Source organism: Megascapheus bottae, chromosome 32 (genome assembly GCF_031878675.1).
Source record: "Megascapheus bottae isolate mThoBot1 chromosome 32, mThoBot2.hap1, whole genome shotgun sequence".
Classification (NCBI taxonomy): Eukaryota; Metazoa; Chordata; class Mammalia; order Rodentia; family Geomyidae; genus Megascapheus; species Megascapheus bottae.
The window spans coordinates 8299503-8315074 of NC_143540.1; the positions used below are offsets into that span (position 1 = coordinate 8299503).

At 48.0% G+C, this 15572-nt stretch overlaps 2 protein-coding genes across 10 annotated transcripts in view; one reads left to right on the forward strand and one right to left on the reverse strand.

The window, feature by feature from the left end:
- Camp (cathelicidin antimicrobial peptide) lies at positions 1-14724 on the reverse strand. Of its 4 annotated transcripts, XM_090323478.1 has the most exons (8): positions 14631-14724; positions 14173-14276; positions 13938-14002; positions 9457-9521; positions 2755-3398; positions 1414-1521; positions 1227-1298; positions 1-184 (listed from the first exon to the last, which is right to left on the reverse strand). In XM_090323478.1, exons 5-8 carry the CDS (start codon positions 2944-2946, stop codon positions 8-10), a joined length of 549 nt encoding a protein of 182 aa, XP_090179604.1. In that variant the 5' UTR covers positions 2947-3398; positions 9457-9521; positions 13938-14002; positions 14173-14276; positions 14631-14724; the 3' UTR covers positions 1-7. The 4 variants fall into 4 exon arrangements, with proteins under 4 accessions (XP_090179604.1, XP_090179606.1, XP_090179607.1 ...); XM_090323480.1 differs by lacking the exon at positions 2755-3398; XM_090323481.1 differs by lacking the exons at positions 2755-3398; positions 13938-14002; positions 14173-14276; positions 14631-14724 and adding an exon at positions 13849-13923.
- Positions 14153-15572, forward strand: part of Cdc25a (cell division cycle 25A) — a 15314-nt gene continuing 13894 nt past the window's right edge. For 5 of the 6 annotated variants that reach the window (XM_090323472.1, XM_090323477.1, XM_090323475.1 and 2 more), the window contains exon 1: positions 14811-15078. In XM_090323472.1, the coding sequence (XP_090179598.1) occupies positions 14903-15078 (176 nt within the window). In that variant the 5' untranslated portion in view covers positions 14811-14902. Of the gene's footprint in view, positions 14218-14810; positions 15079-15572 lie in introns of those variants that run through there. The other variant, XM_090323474.1, reaches the window with a different exon arrangement.

Here is a 15572-nt window from a genome sequence, read left to right on the forward strand (position 1 = left end):
ACAACATTTATTTTTCAGAGTCCCAGAAGCAAGGCTGGGTAGACCCTCTTAGGTCTGTCTTGGATACAAACTTCTCAAATAAATTCTTAATTTTCTGGCCAAGATTCTCAAGCTTTTCACCAATCTTCTTCTCACCTTTTTTGAGAAATTCATCTAGCGAGGCTATTTTGTGAGAATGCTGGGGCTGTATACCAAAAAGAAATAGGCTCTTTGTGGGGTTGGACTAAGAATCAATCCAAGATCTCTTCCCATCCTGACTCTCTCTTCTGGGCTACCCTAGGAGATTTGGGACCCCAGTTCGACTCCTGGCTGGAACATGTGATTAAAACCATATAAAAAGATGACAAGGGGCCAGGGGTTTGACCTAGTGGTAGCGTGCTTGCCTAGCATGCATGAAGACCAGGGTTCGATTCCTTGGTACCACATACATAGAAAAAAGCCGGAAATAGTGCTGAGGCTCAAGTGGTAGAGCTCTAGCCTTGAGAAAGTCCAAGGACAGTGCTCAGGCCCTGTGCTCAAGCCCAGGACTGGCAAAAAAATAAAAAAAGATCGCAAGTCCGAGGCCTAGCCAGGCACTGGTGGCTTATGCCTGTAATCCTAGCTATTTAGGAGGTGAGATCAGAGGACCGCAGTTAAAGGAGCACTAGCCTTGAGCTGAAGAACTCAGGGACAGCTGCCAGGCCCGCAGATCAAGCCCCAGGACCAAAACAACAAAAAAAAAGAAACCTCATTAGTTTCTCTCTCTCTCTCTCTTTGTGCCATCCTGAGGCTTGAACTTAGGGCCTGGGCACTGTCCTTGAGCCTTCTCAAGGCTAGTGCTCTACCACTTGAGCCAAAGCACCACTTCCTGGTTTTTCTGGGTACATGGTGGTTCTGAGGACTAGAACCCAGGGCTTTGTTCATGTCAGGCAAGCACTCTACCACTAGGCCACATTCCCAACCTGAGAACCACTGTTTTTATAGACTAAGCACTGCAGATAGAATTCAGACAGAGAAGAGGAGCTCAGGGATGGAGTGGGCTATCCTCTCCCGTCCCCTCTCCCTTCTTCCTCTTCTCCCCTCCCACTCTAAAATCTCTCCCCTCCCCTTTCCTCTCTTCCCCTTCCTGCTCATCCCCTCTCTCCTCTCCTCATTCAATGCCTTACATTGGGCAGAATCTGATTGGTCCACAAGATGATTTATGCCCCACCCCTCTCCCCACCTCCTGCATCCCCATCCTTGCTCACCAGCAAATTACAGTCAATGTTCAAATCACTGTCCTGGTCCAGAGTGACAGTCCCCACACACTGCATCACCAGCTAAAAAGGGGATGCTCAAGGTCAAACCAACAAACCACACCCCAGTGTGGGGAAGTGTTCCCCCAAGCTGAGCTTGTTCCCCTCCTCCCCACCCTACAGCTCTCTCCAGCCTTACCCCATTCTGCTTGAAGTCACACTGCTCCAGGGAATGCTGGGATGCCTTGGAACACACTGTCTCCTTCATTGTAAAGCGCACAGGCTTTGGGCTTTCTGGATTCTCCTCCTGATCAAGGGGAAGAAATCAGGAGACCCAGGGCAGATCTATTCTAACTTCATGTATTTTTTGTCAGTCATGGGGCTTGAACTCTGGGCTTGGGTGCTGTCCCTGAGCAACTCAACTCAAGGGTACCTCTCTGCCACTTTGAGCCACAGTGCCACTTCCGGTTTTCTGGTGGTTCTTTGGAGATAAGAGTCTCATGGATTTTCATGCCTGGGTTGGCTTTGAACCATGGATCCTCAGATCTCAGCTTCCTGAGTAGCTAAGAGTCATTTGCGGACTGGTGGTTCAAAGCCAACCAGGGCAGGAAAGTGTGTGAGACTCTTATTTTCCATGAAATACCAAAAAAGAGAAGAAAGAGAGAGAGAGAAAGAGAGAGAGAGAGAAGCTGGACAAAACCCTTCCTTTCTGCAGTCATAATGGGTACAGTGTTAGAACAAAGGAAGTCATTCCCCCAAAGCAATGTCCCCACCATTGTCCCTGGAGGCCCCACACATCCTTGCACCCATGCCACTCTGGAATCTGCCACTATGTGTGTGTATGGCTGAAAGCTGTCCTGTGAGGAGGGGATCCAGTCCCTAGGAAGTGGCCCTCCGAAAAAGAAAAAGGGTGGAGGAGGAGGAGGAAAAGGAAGAGGAGGAGGAGGAGCTCAGGGACAGCTCCCAGGCCCAGAGAGGAAGACAAAAGAAGATGATGATGATGATGATGATGATGGAGAAGGAGGAGAAGCAGCGGAATGCAGTGACTCAAGCCTGTCATCTTAGCTATTCAGGAGGCTGAGATCTGAAGATTGTGGTTCACAGTCAACTAGGGCAGTCTCTTTTTTTCTTTCTTTTTTTTTTTTTGCCAGTCCTGGGCCTCAATTCAGGGCCTGAGCACTGTCCTTGGGCTTTCTCAAGGCTAGAGCTCTACCACTTGAGCCACCACACCACTTCCGGCTTTTTCTATGTATATGGTACCAAGGAATCAAACCTGGGTCTTCATGCATGCTAGGCAAGCATTCTACCACTAGGCCATGTTCCTGGCCCCTGGGGCAGACTCTTACCTCGATAAACCAGCAGAAAACCAGACGTGATAGAGCTGAAGAGCTCAGGGATAGCACCCAGGCTCAGAGTTCAAGTCCCACAACTGACAAAAAAAAAAAGAGGAGAGGGAGAGAGGGAGAGAGAGAAAGAGAGAGAGATCTGGGCATAAGCCCACTGAGGTCAAGTATGGCCAAAGCTGGCACTAGCAGCTCACCCCCTGGGGCTGAGATTCCAGGGCCAGAAGGCGGTAGAGATTGGTGTCCAATGACCTCTGGTTGAAGTCATCTACAGCCTGAAGCACAGCGTCCCTGTAGCTGAGAGTCTGAGCAATAATCACTGGAGGCAGAAGCAAGATGAGCAACCAGGCCCAGGGCCCCAGAACCCAACCATCCCTCTGTGCACACATGGTCCTCAGAGCTACTTCTTCCACGGCCCACAGCAACCTCCTTTATGCCCAGCTGGAGCCTGATGCAAACGTCCCACCAGAGGCATTCCTGTCCCAACTCTATCCCCGGCCACCAGCCAAGCTGTGGGCTGAGATTTTTGCCTCAGCCCCTGAGGTTGCTTCATAAAGGACTTGAAGAAATGATTGTTCCATCTTTCTGGGAGTGGCTTTAGCTCCTCAAGAGGTTGTGGGGAGCAGAATTGCTCAAGAGGATGCCCGATTTAGAAAGACTGGGGCTGGATGCTGGGGTGAACCCTGGAATGCTTGGACGGGATATGGAGGATAGAAACCTGAACAACTGCCACAGATTCACAAACTCACCCTGGGAGGAAGAAGGAGAAGAGGCCTTCTATGCAAGCTTGTTTCACATCCAACTGTTGCCCCAACAAGAAGCAGAACTTGCACATCAGTCCCTATTTTTGGGAGGGGGTGAGTGGGGGTAGGTCACAGAGCTTGAACTCAGGGCCTGGGTGCTGTCCCTGAGCCGCTTTGTCCTCTACCATTTGAACCACAGCACCACTTTGGTTTTCTGGTGGTTCATTGGAGATAAGAGTGTTGTGGAACTTTTTTCCTGGGTTGGCTTTGAACTATAATCCTCAGATCTCAGCCTTCCTGAGTAGCTAGGAAGACAGGTATGAGCCATCAGTGCCCAGTTCCTATCAGTCCTTTGTTGGCAGCTGGAGCAGGGTACATCTAGGTATATCCAGCTCCTTAAGGCTCTGCTTATTTTTTTACTTTCTTCATTTCAAGACAAGCCAGGAGGCTGGGAAGGTGGTTTCGTGGTAGACAGTGCTTGCCTAGCATGCATGAAGCCATGAGTTTGATTCGTCAGTACCACATACACAGAAGTGGTAGAATGCTCGCCTTGAGCAAAAGAAGCTCAGGGACAGTTATTAATGAAGGCATTTGTCTAACGCAGAGCTATAGAATAAACTACCCCCTAAGAGGCTACCGGCCAAAGAGAATACCAATTGAGACATGGCTTCCTTTCTCTAAAAAAAATGCTGCAGGAGAGACAGGCTAACACACACACACACACACACACACACACACACACACACACACACACACACACACACACACACACACACACACTGGCACTGGTGGTTCATGCCTGTCATCCTAGATACTCAGGATTTGAGGATCATGATTAAATCATGATTAAAAGCCCAGCTGGGGCAGGAAAGTAAGTGAGACTCTATTTCCAATGAACCAACCGAGAACCAGATGTGGTTCAAAATGGTAGAGCACTAGCCTTGAGCAAAAGAGCTCAGGGACAGCATCCAAGCTCTGAGACCAACACAATCAACCAACCAACCAATCTGGGACTATTCACAAGTGAGGACCCTAAAAGAAGTATCTCATTTACTATGAGTTTATTTTTCCTTCCTATCCTATTATGAAAAGAACAGAAAAGATGCCTAGTGGGGGAAAAAAAAGCCAAAGAATAAGAAGGGAAAGCCAGGCATCTGGGTGGCAAAACCTAGCTACTCAAGAGGCTGAGAACTAAGGATCACAGTTCAAAGCCAACCTCAAGCAGAAAAATCTGTGAGGCTCTTATCGCCAATGAACCACCAAAAAAAAAAAAAAAAAAAGCAAGCCGGAAGTGACTCCATGGCTTAAATGGTAGAATGCTAGCCTTGAGCAAAAGAATTGAAGGATAGCACACTGGTCCTGAGTTCAAGCCTCAGGACCCCCACCATAAATAAATAAATGAATGAATGAATAAATGAATGAATAAATGAATGAATGCATGCATGCCTAGCACCAGTGACTCAGGTGGCTCACGCATGTAATCCTTGTTTACTGGGGAGTCTGAGATCTGAGGATCGAGGTTCAAAGTCAGGCTGGGCACAAAAGTCTGCAAGACTCTTATCTCCAATGAACCACCTCCAAACCGGAAGTGGCCTTGTAGCTAGCCTTGAGTTGAAGAGTTCAGGGACAGCATCCCAGCCCAGAGTTCAAGCTATATGACAGACAATAAAAAGATTGCAGTTCTGACAGGGAGCAAACTTGGTCTGCCTCAGAGCCTCGAGGCCATGTTGAGGCCATGAGACTATTGAGTTTTTATGGGGAGTGACAAGTCTTTCAGGACTGCTAGGTCACAAAGTTAGCAGCGTCATTTGACCCTTGGCTGGCTTCTATGAACAGGGGTTATAAGAAGAAAAACCCCTGTAAAGCACCAGCCATGTGTGAAAAAAAGTTAAGGGATATTATGTGAGCTGGAAATAGACACTGTGTGTGTGTGTGTGTGTGTGTGTGTGTGTGTGTGTGTGTGTGTGTTCCATACCTGAGGCTTTAATTCAAGGCCTAGGCATTGTCCCTGAGGTTTTGTGCCATTTCCAGCTTTTCATGCTGGTAGTTCATTGGTGATAGTCTCAAGGACTTTCCAGCTCAGGCTGGCTTTGAACTGAGATCTTCAGATCCTAGCCTCCTGAGTAGCTAGGATGACAGGTATGAGCCATCTGGACACATCTGAGTCATGACTGTTTGTTCTGAACACACCCAAGACCTTGACTAGCTTCTGTCAGGACATAGTAGGTGTGAGTTCATAGTGATTCTGACTGTTATGTATAAGGAACAGCTGTTCAGTCACAGCTCAACACAGCCTGAGGGTGATGGTGGGGGGGCTGGGGAAAATAATTCCTCTTTTTTCCTTCCCCCTTCCCCCAAACCAGGCTAGAACAGTGGTCTGGCAAGATTCTTGTGAAAATAGTTCCTCATTCAGGAAATAGGTGAAATCACCAGCCCCATAATTCACAACTCATTAAAGGCTTGCAGGAATGTGCTAGAAAAGGGACCTGTCTCATTATGATTAACCCTTTAGATTTTCTCTCCAATGCTACTCACAAACATTCCAGGCCTGGAGCTTGAAGCCTCAATTTGCTTGGGGGCAGGCATTGCTCAAAGGGATCAAAATGGGGGGGTATATTCAACCCTCACCCTAACATGCTTCTCTCCCCACTCCCATACCACCTTGCTTGATGTGGGCAATTTGTTCACCTCATCTAGGGAAATTGTACAAGAGGCTTTTACCCCAGGAGTAAGGTAACCTACTGAGACCCAAAGATTGAGACAGGCTGGACAGAATAATGACACCTCAAAGCTTGGCTTGTGTGTCACTCTGCTTCTTGTCCTCTACCCCTGCCCAAGCATAATGGTTCCTCTTTGCTAAATACATTGAGGAGGTGGAAAGCAACTATAATCTACAATGACCTCTGAGACACACACACACACACACACACACACACACACACACACACACACACACACACAATTTTTGCTAGTCCTGAAGTCTGGGCACTGTCCCTGAGGTTCATTATATATATATATATATCTTTTGGTGCCTGCCTTGAACTCAGGACCTGAGTACTCTCCTTGAATTTTTTCATTCCAGGCTAACACTCTACCACTTGAACCACAGCCCCACTTCTGGCTTTTTACTGATTCATTGGAAATAAGATTCTCACAGACCTTTCTTGCCCACACTGGCTTTGAACTGTGATCCTCAGATCTCAGTCTCCTAAGTAGCTAGGATTACAGGCATGAGTACCACCTGTGCCCGGCCCTCTTTTGTCTTACAGAGGCAAAACTATAAATAAAAGTGGTCAACATAATTCCATATTAACTAAATGGCCAGCAGAAATGAATAACCCAGTTACCATGATGCTGTCCCTGAGCTTGCCCCATTCTGCAAAAGATAGAGTGCTTGCCTAGCATGCACAAAGCCCGGGTTCCATTCCTCAGTACCACATACACAGAAAAAGCAGGAAGTGGTGCTGTGGCTCAAGGGGTAGGGCAGTACACTTGAGCTGAAGGGCTCAGGGACAGTACCCAGGCCCAGAGTTCAAGCCCCATAACAAACCAAAAAAAAAAAAAAAGTAAAAACAATGTTATTCTGGTTACAGTGTGCCCTCTGGTGGCCATCTCCTCAGACGTAGGGAGGAAAAAAAGTGGAAGTCTTCAACCTTCTCCATCTGAAGGCAGAAATCAGTTCAGAAAGAGATAGGAAGGAGGAGGAGAGGGAAGAAGAAAGATGGAAGAGGGAGGAGAAATGATTATTTCTCAGAGGCTTTTTCTGCATGCACAGCCTTTAGGATAAAATTCAAATGCTTGGTCTTCATTCACTCCACATTCTCCCAATCCCAGTTGTTCAGGAAAGATGTTTCTGTTTCTGTGGGTACATGTGTGCATGCGTGTGTGTGTGTGTGTGTGTGTGTGTGTGCACACATGTATGCAAATATTGGGACTCGAACTCAAGGCCTTGCATTGGTGCTGTGGCTCTTAGATGATGTCCTACCATGGAGCCACACCTTCAAAGGAAGAACAGGGACTGGGAATGTGGCTTCGTGGTAGAGTGCTAACATGAGTACCACCAGAGCCCGGCCCTCCTTTGTCTTACAGAGGCAAAACTATAAATAAAAGTGGTCAACATAGGCCAGGAGTTTGGCCTAGTGGTTAAAGTGCTTGCCTAGCATGCACGAAGACCAGGGTTCGGTTCCTTGGTATCACATACATAGAAAAAAGCCGGAAGTGGTGCTGAGGCTCAAGTGGTAGAGCTCTAACCTTGAGAAAGTCCAAGGACAGTGCTCAGGCCCTGAGCTCAAGCCCAGGACTGGCAAAAAAAAAAAAAAGTGGTCAACATAATTCCATATTACTAAATGGCCAGCAGAAATGAATAAGCCAGTTACCATGATGCTGTCCCTGAGCTTGCCCCATTCTGCAAAAGACAGAGTGCTTACCTAGCATGCACAAAGCCCTGGATTCAATTCCTCAGTACCACATACACAGAAAAAAGCCAGAAGTGGTGTTGTGGCTCAAAGTGGCAGAGCAATAGTTGAGTAAAACAGCTCAGCCCCTGACTTTAAGCCCCACAACTGACAAAATTAAAATAAACAAAGAAGCAGCAGTAGCAGCAGCTGGGTGCTGGGAGCTCATTCATATAATTGTAGCTACCAAGGAAGCTGGGATCTGAAGATTGTGGTTCAAAGACAGCCTGGGGGGGGGGCAGGAACTTGGCCTAGTGGTTAAAGTCCAAGGACAGTGCTCAGGCCCTGAGCTCAAGCCCAGGACTGGCAAAAACAAAAAAAAACAAAAAAAAAACAAAAAAAACAAAGACAGCCTGGGAACAAAAGACAATGAGACTTTTTTGTTTGTTTGTTTGTTTTGCCAGTCCTGGGCTTAAGCTCAGAGCCTGAGCACTGTCCTTGGACTTTTCTCAAGGCTAGAGCTCTACCACTTGAGCCTTAGTACCACTTCCGGCTTTTTCTAAGTATGTGGTACCAAGGAATCGAACCCGGGTCTTCATGCATGCTAGGCAAGCACTCTGCCACTAGGCCAAACTCCCGGCCCGACAAGAGACTCTTATCTCCCATGAGCAAGGAGAAAATAGAAGTGGTGCTGTGGCTCAAGTGGTGCTGTGGCTCAAGTGGCCTTGGACTGAAGAGCTCAGGAACAGCTCCCAGGCCCAGAGTTCAAGCTGCAGAACAAAACAAAAAAAAAGAAAGAAAAGAAAAAAAGAGAATATTTTCAGTTCAGGCTAGTCTGGAGTGGCTTGTGGATGATGAGATGAAGGAGTTTAGTTTTGGAAGGAGAGTTTAGTTGGAGAAAGGAATTTAGGAATGCTATGTGATGAGGAAGGAAACTGCAAATCCCTGAATCCCTGGGGGCTGGTTCAAAGTAATCCTTGGGGCTGGAATAAAAAAAAAAAAAAGTCAGAGTAGCTCTGGTGAAAGGATTTGCAGGGCTTCTTCTGCTAGAAAATTCTGCATTCCCAGAGAGGACATGTAGCAGGGAGATAAGAGTTAGCTTATATTCACAATGCTATCTACCAAATTAGCCCAACTTAGCATAGACACAAATTATTAGATGCCTGTGACCTCTGAACTTCCATGGCTTTTGACATAGTTCAGTGGTCCTCAAATCTGGCTGTGATTCAGAGACTTCTTTCTTCCTTCCTTCCTTCCTTCCTTTCTTCCTTTCTTTCGCCAGTCCTGGGGTATGAAGTCAGGGCCTGGACCCATCTAGCCACCTTCTCAGTTCTAAAGAATCTTTTTTGATTACACAACTTCCAGACAGGACTCTACAATCAGCCTTCAGGAATCAAAATATGTAATAAAGAGCCAGGTTCCCATGGTCCCAGCCTTTCATCCTAGCTACTCAGGAGGCTGGAATATGAGGACAGAAGGAGCAAAGTCCAGTGGTACTCCATTCCCCACCCTCACCAAAAAATGCAGGAAGTGAAGCTGTGGTTCACATGTTAGAGTGCTAGCCTTGAGTGGAAAAAAATTTAAAAAAGTAAAAATAACATTTAAAATTATGCATGAGGGGGCTGGGAACATGGCTTAGTGGTAGAGTGCTTGCCTTGGGCAAAATAAAAATGCTCAGGGACAGTGCCCAGGGCCTGAGTTCAAACCCTAGGCCTGGCCAAAAAAAAAAAAAAAAAGTATGCATAAAAAGATAAGTACGAACCTTGACCCTGCTTGGCTCTTGATAGCAGATCATAATCAGGAAGGATAAATCCAATTATGCCATCACTAGTTGAAGGAAGCAAAAATGAGCAGGTGATCACTGAATGAAAGAGAAATGTTTATTTCTCTACAGAACATAAACCCCACCCATTGATGGAAGAGGGGGGAAAAACTTTTGTTGTTGTTGTTTGTGGTTTTTAAGTTAGTGTTTTAGCAAAGGAAATCCCTTTTTCAAACAATATAGTATGCAGAAGATAACATTAAATAAGTAATAACAACAACAACAAAAACTAAGCTACTTTGATGGCTTAGGAGGAGTTAGGAGTCCTACAGGGCCTCTGGCTGTTTTGACTTTACCACCCACAAGGTAAAAACCAAGGCTTCCTTCTCTACCTCATTTCAAGTCAACACTATCATATCGTCTGCTATGACTCTATAATCCCTTCTAACTATTTTCCCCAGATAACTTATGCATTCGTCCTCCTGTAACCAAAGTTATATTCTATTCACTGGGGCTTGAAACTCAGGGGCTAAGGTGCTGTTCCTGAGCTTTTCTACTCAAGGCCAGTGCCCTGCCACTAAAGCCACAGCTTCACTTTGGTAGATAATGGGAGATAAGAGTCTCAAGGACTTTCCTGCCCAGACTGGCTTCTAATCATGATTCTCAGATCTCAGCCTCCTGAGTAGCTGAGAATACAGGCTTGAGCCACTGGTGCCTGTCAGGTCCTGGGCAGTATCCCTGAGCTTCTTTTTGCTCAAGGTTAGCACTCTACCACTTGAGCCATAGGACCACTTCTGGCTTTTTTTGTGTATGTGGTATTGAGGAATTGAACCCAGGGCTTCGTGCATGCTAGGCAAGCACTCTACTGCTAAGCCACCTTCCCAGGCCTCAATCATTCTTAAAATAGAAGACAAGCCAGGAGTGTGGCATAGTGATAGAATGTTTACCTACCATGCATGAAGCCCTGGGTTTGATTCCTCAGCACCACATACACAGAAAAAGGCCAGAAGTGGTACTTGAGAAAGCTCAAGGACAGGACCCAGGCCCTGAGTTCAAGCCATAGGACTGGTTAAAAAAAAAAAAAAAGACAAAACAAAACAAAATATATCAGACATGGTAGTTTGCATGTATAATCGTAGTACTCTGGGGCTGAAACAGGAGGATTGCATGTTTAAGGCCACTCCGGGTTATAAAGTGAGCTGAAGAAGGAGAAAAGGAGGAGGAGGAGGAGGAGGAGGAAGAGGAGGAAGAGGTAGAAAAATAACAATAAGAAAACAATGACTCACTAAGTTTTCATTCCAGTACTTGCATTTTCTGATAAAAATGCTCTGATATGTTAATTCACTTGAGACAGTCTCTGAGAGAATGTTTAGACTGGAGGGCATCTTATTGTTTTTTGAATCATGAAACAAATAATAGATCTGTATCATGCACACACACACACACACACACACACACATACACACACGCATACCCATTAGTTTGAAATGTTAGCAGTTTCTCTTATGATAGCAAGGTTACAGCTTATTTTCTATTATGCTCATTTGTATTTTCTCTTTCCCTCCCTCCCTGCTTTCTTTCTTTTTCTTTTCTTTTCTTTTCTTTCTTCCTTGTCCTAGGACCTGGGCTTTGTCCCTAAGCTTTCTCAAGACTAATGCTCTACCACGTGAGCACTAACACTACTTCTGGGTTTTCCTGTGTATGTAGTACCGAGGAATCGAACCCAGTGCTTTGTGCATGGCAGGTAAGCACTTTACTGCTAGGCTATACTCCCAGCCCCTCATTTGTATTTGCTAAGGTTCTATTATTTGAAAACAAAGTTTTCCTTGTTTTGACACGGAATGCTGCTAAGTAACCCACACTAACATTGAACCTTTCCCAGCCTAACTCCTTAAAATATTCTAGGATTTCAGGCATGAGCTACCACACCCAAAGAATAAAATTCTGAAAAGAAACATGTCAGACAGGCCCTAAACAGTTAAATGTTTTAAATCTCTATTGGGCACTTAAAGCTACCTAAAAGGAATGTAGTATCCCAGGCAGATGCTTGCCTAGAATGCAAAGGCCCTGGGTTCAATTCCCAAACACATTTATAATAACGCATTGAGAGGGCCGGGAGTTTGGCCTAGTGGTTAAAGTGCTTGCCTAGCATGCATGAAGACCAGGGTTCGATTCCTCACTACCACATACATAGAAAAAAAAGCCGAAAGTGGTGCTGAGGCTCAAGTGGTAGAGCTTTAGCCTTGAGAAAGTCCAAGGACAGGGCTCAGGCCCTGAGCTCAAGCCCAGGACTGGCAAAAAAAAAAAAAAAAAATAACACATTGAGAGAAAGTGGGGAAAAGTGGAGGAAGAGGTGACACTATTGAAAAAGCAATGTACTCAGAGGTTGGGAATAATGTGGCTTAGTAGTAGAGTGCTTGCCTAGCATGCACAAAGCCCTGGTTTCAATTCCTTATCACCATACAAACAAAAATCCAGAAGTGGAGCTGTGGAGCTGTGAAGCTGTACGGAGCTAGCCTTGAGTAGAAAAGCTCAGAGACAGAGCCTAGGCTCAGAGTTCCTGACTCATAGCTGACAAAAACAACAAATAACTCAAAGGAAAGGGGAAGCCATCCCACACCTAAGCTACTCAAGAGGCTGAGATTTGAGGATCTTGGTTCAAAATTGGCCTGAGGTGGGAAATCTCAGAGATTCAGAGACTCTTATCTTCAATTAACATAAAAAAGCCAGAAATGGGGCTGTGGTTCAGGTGGTTGAGCCCTGGCCTGGAGGTAAGAAACATTACCCATGCCCTGAGTTCAAGTCTCAATAATGGTACCAAAAGAAGGAGGAGGATGGGCCTGGAGTTTGGCCTAGTGGTTAAAGTGCTTGCCTAGCATGCATGAAGACCCGGGTTCGATTCCTCGGTACCACATACATAGAAAAAAGCCGGAAGTGGTGCTAAAGCTCAAGTGGTAGAGCTCTAGCCTTGAGAAAGTCCAAGGACAGTGCTCAGGCCCTGAGCTCAAGCCCAGGACTGGCAAAAAAAAAAAAAAAAAAGGAGGAGGAGGAGGAGCAGGAAGAAGAGAAGAAGGAGGAGGAAGAGGAGGAAGATTACAGGAGATGACAGGGTGAGCCTGATGAAGATACATATACTATATATGTGAATGCATGTGTCACTGTGGTTCAAGTTGGTAGAGTGCTAGTCTCGAAAAGAAGCTCAGGGACCATGCACAGGCCCTGGGTTCAAGCCCCAGGACAAGCAAAAAAAAAAAAAAAAAAGTTAAAAGCTAATACTTTTTTATAGCTCAATTGCCATACCTTTCCCCATTTTATAATTTTAAAAGCCACCATTTTTACAGCCCTATATAACCAGGGCTCTACAAATAGTCACCTATAACATAGGAACTCTTTTCTGTCCCTGAGAGTTGTAAAGATTAGATGAAGTAAAACAGGTAAGGCAGTCCCAGTTAGGTGCCAGTAATTCTAGCTATTCAGAAAGCTGAGATCTGAGGACTGAGGTTTGAAGCCAGCCTGGGCAGGAAATTCCATGAAACTCTTAACTCCAATTCATCTTCAAAAATGCTTAGCAAAAAAAGCTAAGGGATGAGGCTGGGAATGTGGCTTAGTGGTAGAGTGCTTGCCTAGCATGCATGAAGTCCTGAAGTCCTGGGTTTGAGTCCTCTGTACCACATACATAGAAAAATCCAGAAGTGGTGATATGGCTCAAGTGGTAGAGCCTTGAGCAAAAGCTCAGGGCTAGTGCCTAGGCCCCGAGTTCAAGTCCCAGGACTGGCAAAAGGGAAAATTTAAAAAAGCCAAGGGACAAACACTTAGGCCAAGTTCAAACTCCAGAACTGATACAACACACACACACACACACTCCCCATTTGAAATAATGTAAACCAGGCAACCATTTGAAATAGTATGGCATCAATTCTGATGGTGAGCAATCGAATCCTCCTCTTCTTGTTAGAATCTCTGAGCCCCAGGCAGCCATCTGGGGTGGGTATGGTGGGGTCAAGCTTGTAATCTCAGTCACTCTGGGGAGGTGGAGGTAAGGAGGCAAACCAGGGCTAGGTAATACAACCCAACCGCAAAAACAAAACCTAGATGATCTTGTCCAGCTTCCAGGGCTCCTTCAAGGAATCCCGCAGGCTGGTTAAAAATGTGCACAGCGTGGCCTAAAACCCAGGGTAGGAAACTGGAGCTGTGAATGAAGGGAGAACTACAATACCCAGCATGCAACGGGGTTAGGAAAAAGGAAGGGGGCGGGGAGGAGAAGCCCTTCCGCCACGACTAGCGCCTAGCAGGTGCTGCTGGGAGTTTCATTGACCTCGGAGAGCACTTCCCACCCTCCTCCTCCAGGCCCCATGCCCTCCCTCGGCCCCCCCCACCCCACTTCCCGCTAACCTCCACCCCTTTCATTTTCTGAGAGCGGGGGCCGACGACGTCAAAGCCCGCGAGCTGCTTCCTCTTCCCCTCTCATTGGCCCAGCCTACCTGTCATTCCGAGAGCGAGGGGGGGAGAAGCCGCTTCCTGATTGGTGGATTCTGTTTGGCGCCAACTAGGAAGGAGCGGAGTGGGCGGGGCGATGAGGGGCTCTCTCCCACCCCCTCCCTCCCCTCTCCCCGCCTCCTCTCCTCTTCCTCACCCCCCCCCTTTTCCCCACCTCACCACCCATCCACACACACACACACACACACACCCCTTTTCCGGGTGAAGCCAGCTATTTACCGCGAAAAGCCATCCGGGGCTGCGACCTTGGTGGGGGAACCGGAGGTGAGGGTGAAGCTCGGTTGTCCCGGGGAGGGATGGGGTGGGGGGGGGACGGCGGCGGCCTGGAGAGAAGGGTGGGGAGGGTGAGAACTTAGGCCCTTCCTTCCCTCGAGGTTCTCGGCTGCTGCTCTTCCACGCACACACACACACGCAGCCATCCAGCCCGCTGCACCCCCGCGCACCTCCTCGGCTCGCCCAGCGCTGTTCACGTTGAACCTTCGGATTGCTGGAGCCCGCCCGGCTTCCCTCCTCTCTCTCTCTCCCCTCCCCTCCCACTGCCCCCGCCACACACTTGGCCTCGCGGTGGGGGGGGTCACGGTGCTGCTGCTGCTGCTCGGCGGGTGAGGGGAGGGGGGATCCCGCATCTTGGATCCCCGGAGGGTCTTTGCACACCCACCCCCCACACACACACTCACCCCGACATCCGCCCGTCCGCGCCGCTCCGCCCGCGGCAGCTGCGTCCCAGAACCGCGGGATCGTGTGTTTGTGTTTGATCCCGCGGGCGGCTGGGCGGCCGTGGCACGCGTCCTGAAGCCGGTGCCTGCTGGGCGGCCGAGGGAGATACGGAGCGGGAGCCCCCCCCACCCCCACACCTCCTACTTCTTGGGCAAGCCTGGTGCCCTCCCCCCCCTCCCCACACACACTCACTCACTCGCCCCCCCCGCCGCTGCTGCTGTCGCTTGCCGCCATGGAACTGGGCCCGGAGCCCCCCCACCGCCGTCGTCTGCTCTTCGCCTGCAGCCCTCCTCCTCCACCCGCGCCACAGTCCACGGCCTCGGCCTTGTTGGGGACATCTGCTGCTGGGGGAATGTCCCCTGTCACCAACCTGACGGTCACGATGGACCAGTTGCAGGGGCTGAGCAGGTAAGATTTGGGGGGGGGGCCGGGGAGGAGAACCAGAGATTGATTCAGTCCCCCCTCCCCCCCCCCCCACACACATACTTCTCCCAAGCCTAACTTTGGCCTTACCTGTGGGGACTCTCGGAAGATCGGGGAAGGGGAAAAAAATCAAATCAATCCTACTGGATAGATCAAGGTAATCTCCGATCAGGAGTGACTGGACCCAAGCACGCTCTGCCATGTGCACTTTCTCCCTAAGGGGGTTGTGGGCTACCCCCCCCCCCACAATGTTCAGGTGGGAGAAAATGGTTCATATCCAATCCTCCTAAAGGCTTGTCCACTAGCCCGAGTTAAAACCCCCTACAATAGGATCTCCCAATTATGGACATCCACCCTCTCCCTTTATTTTCAAATTGCTTTGTATTTCCAGTTCCTTAGATCAGGGACTTGGTTTGGAAATGAACCTTCCCTCCCCCCCTCAAAAAACAAATTCCGAGGCCTTCATTTCCCTCTTTGAC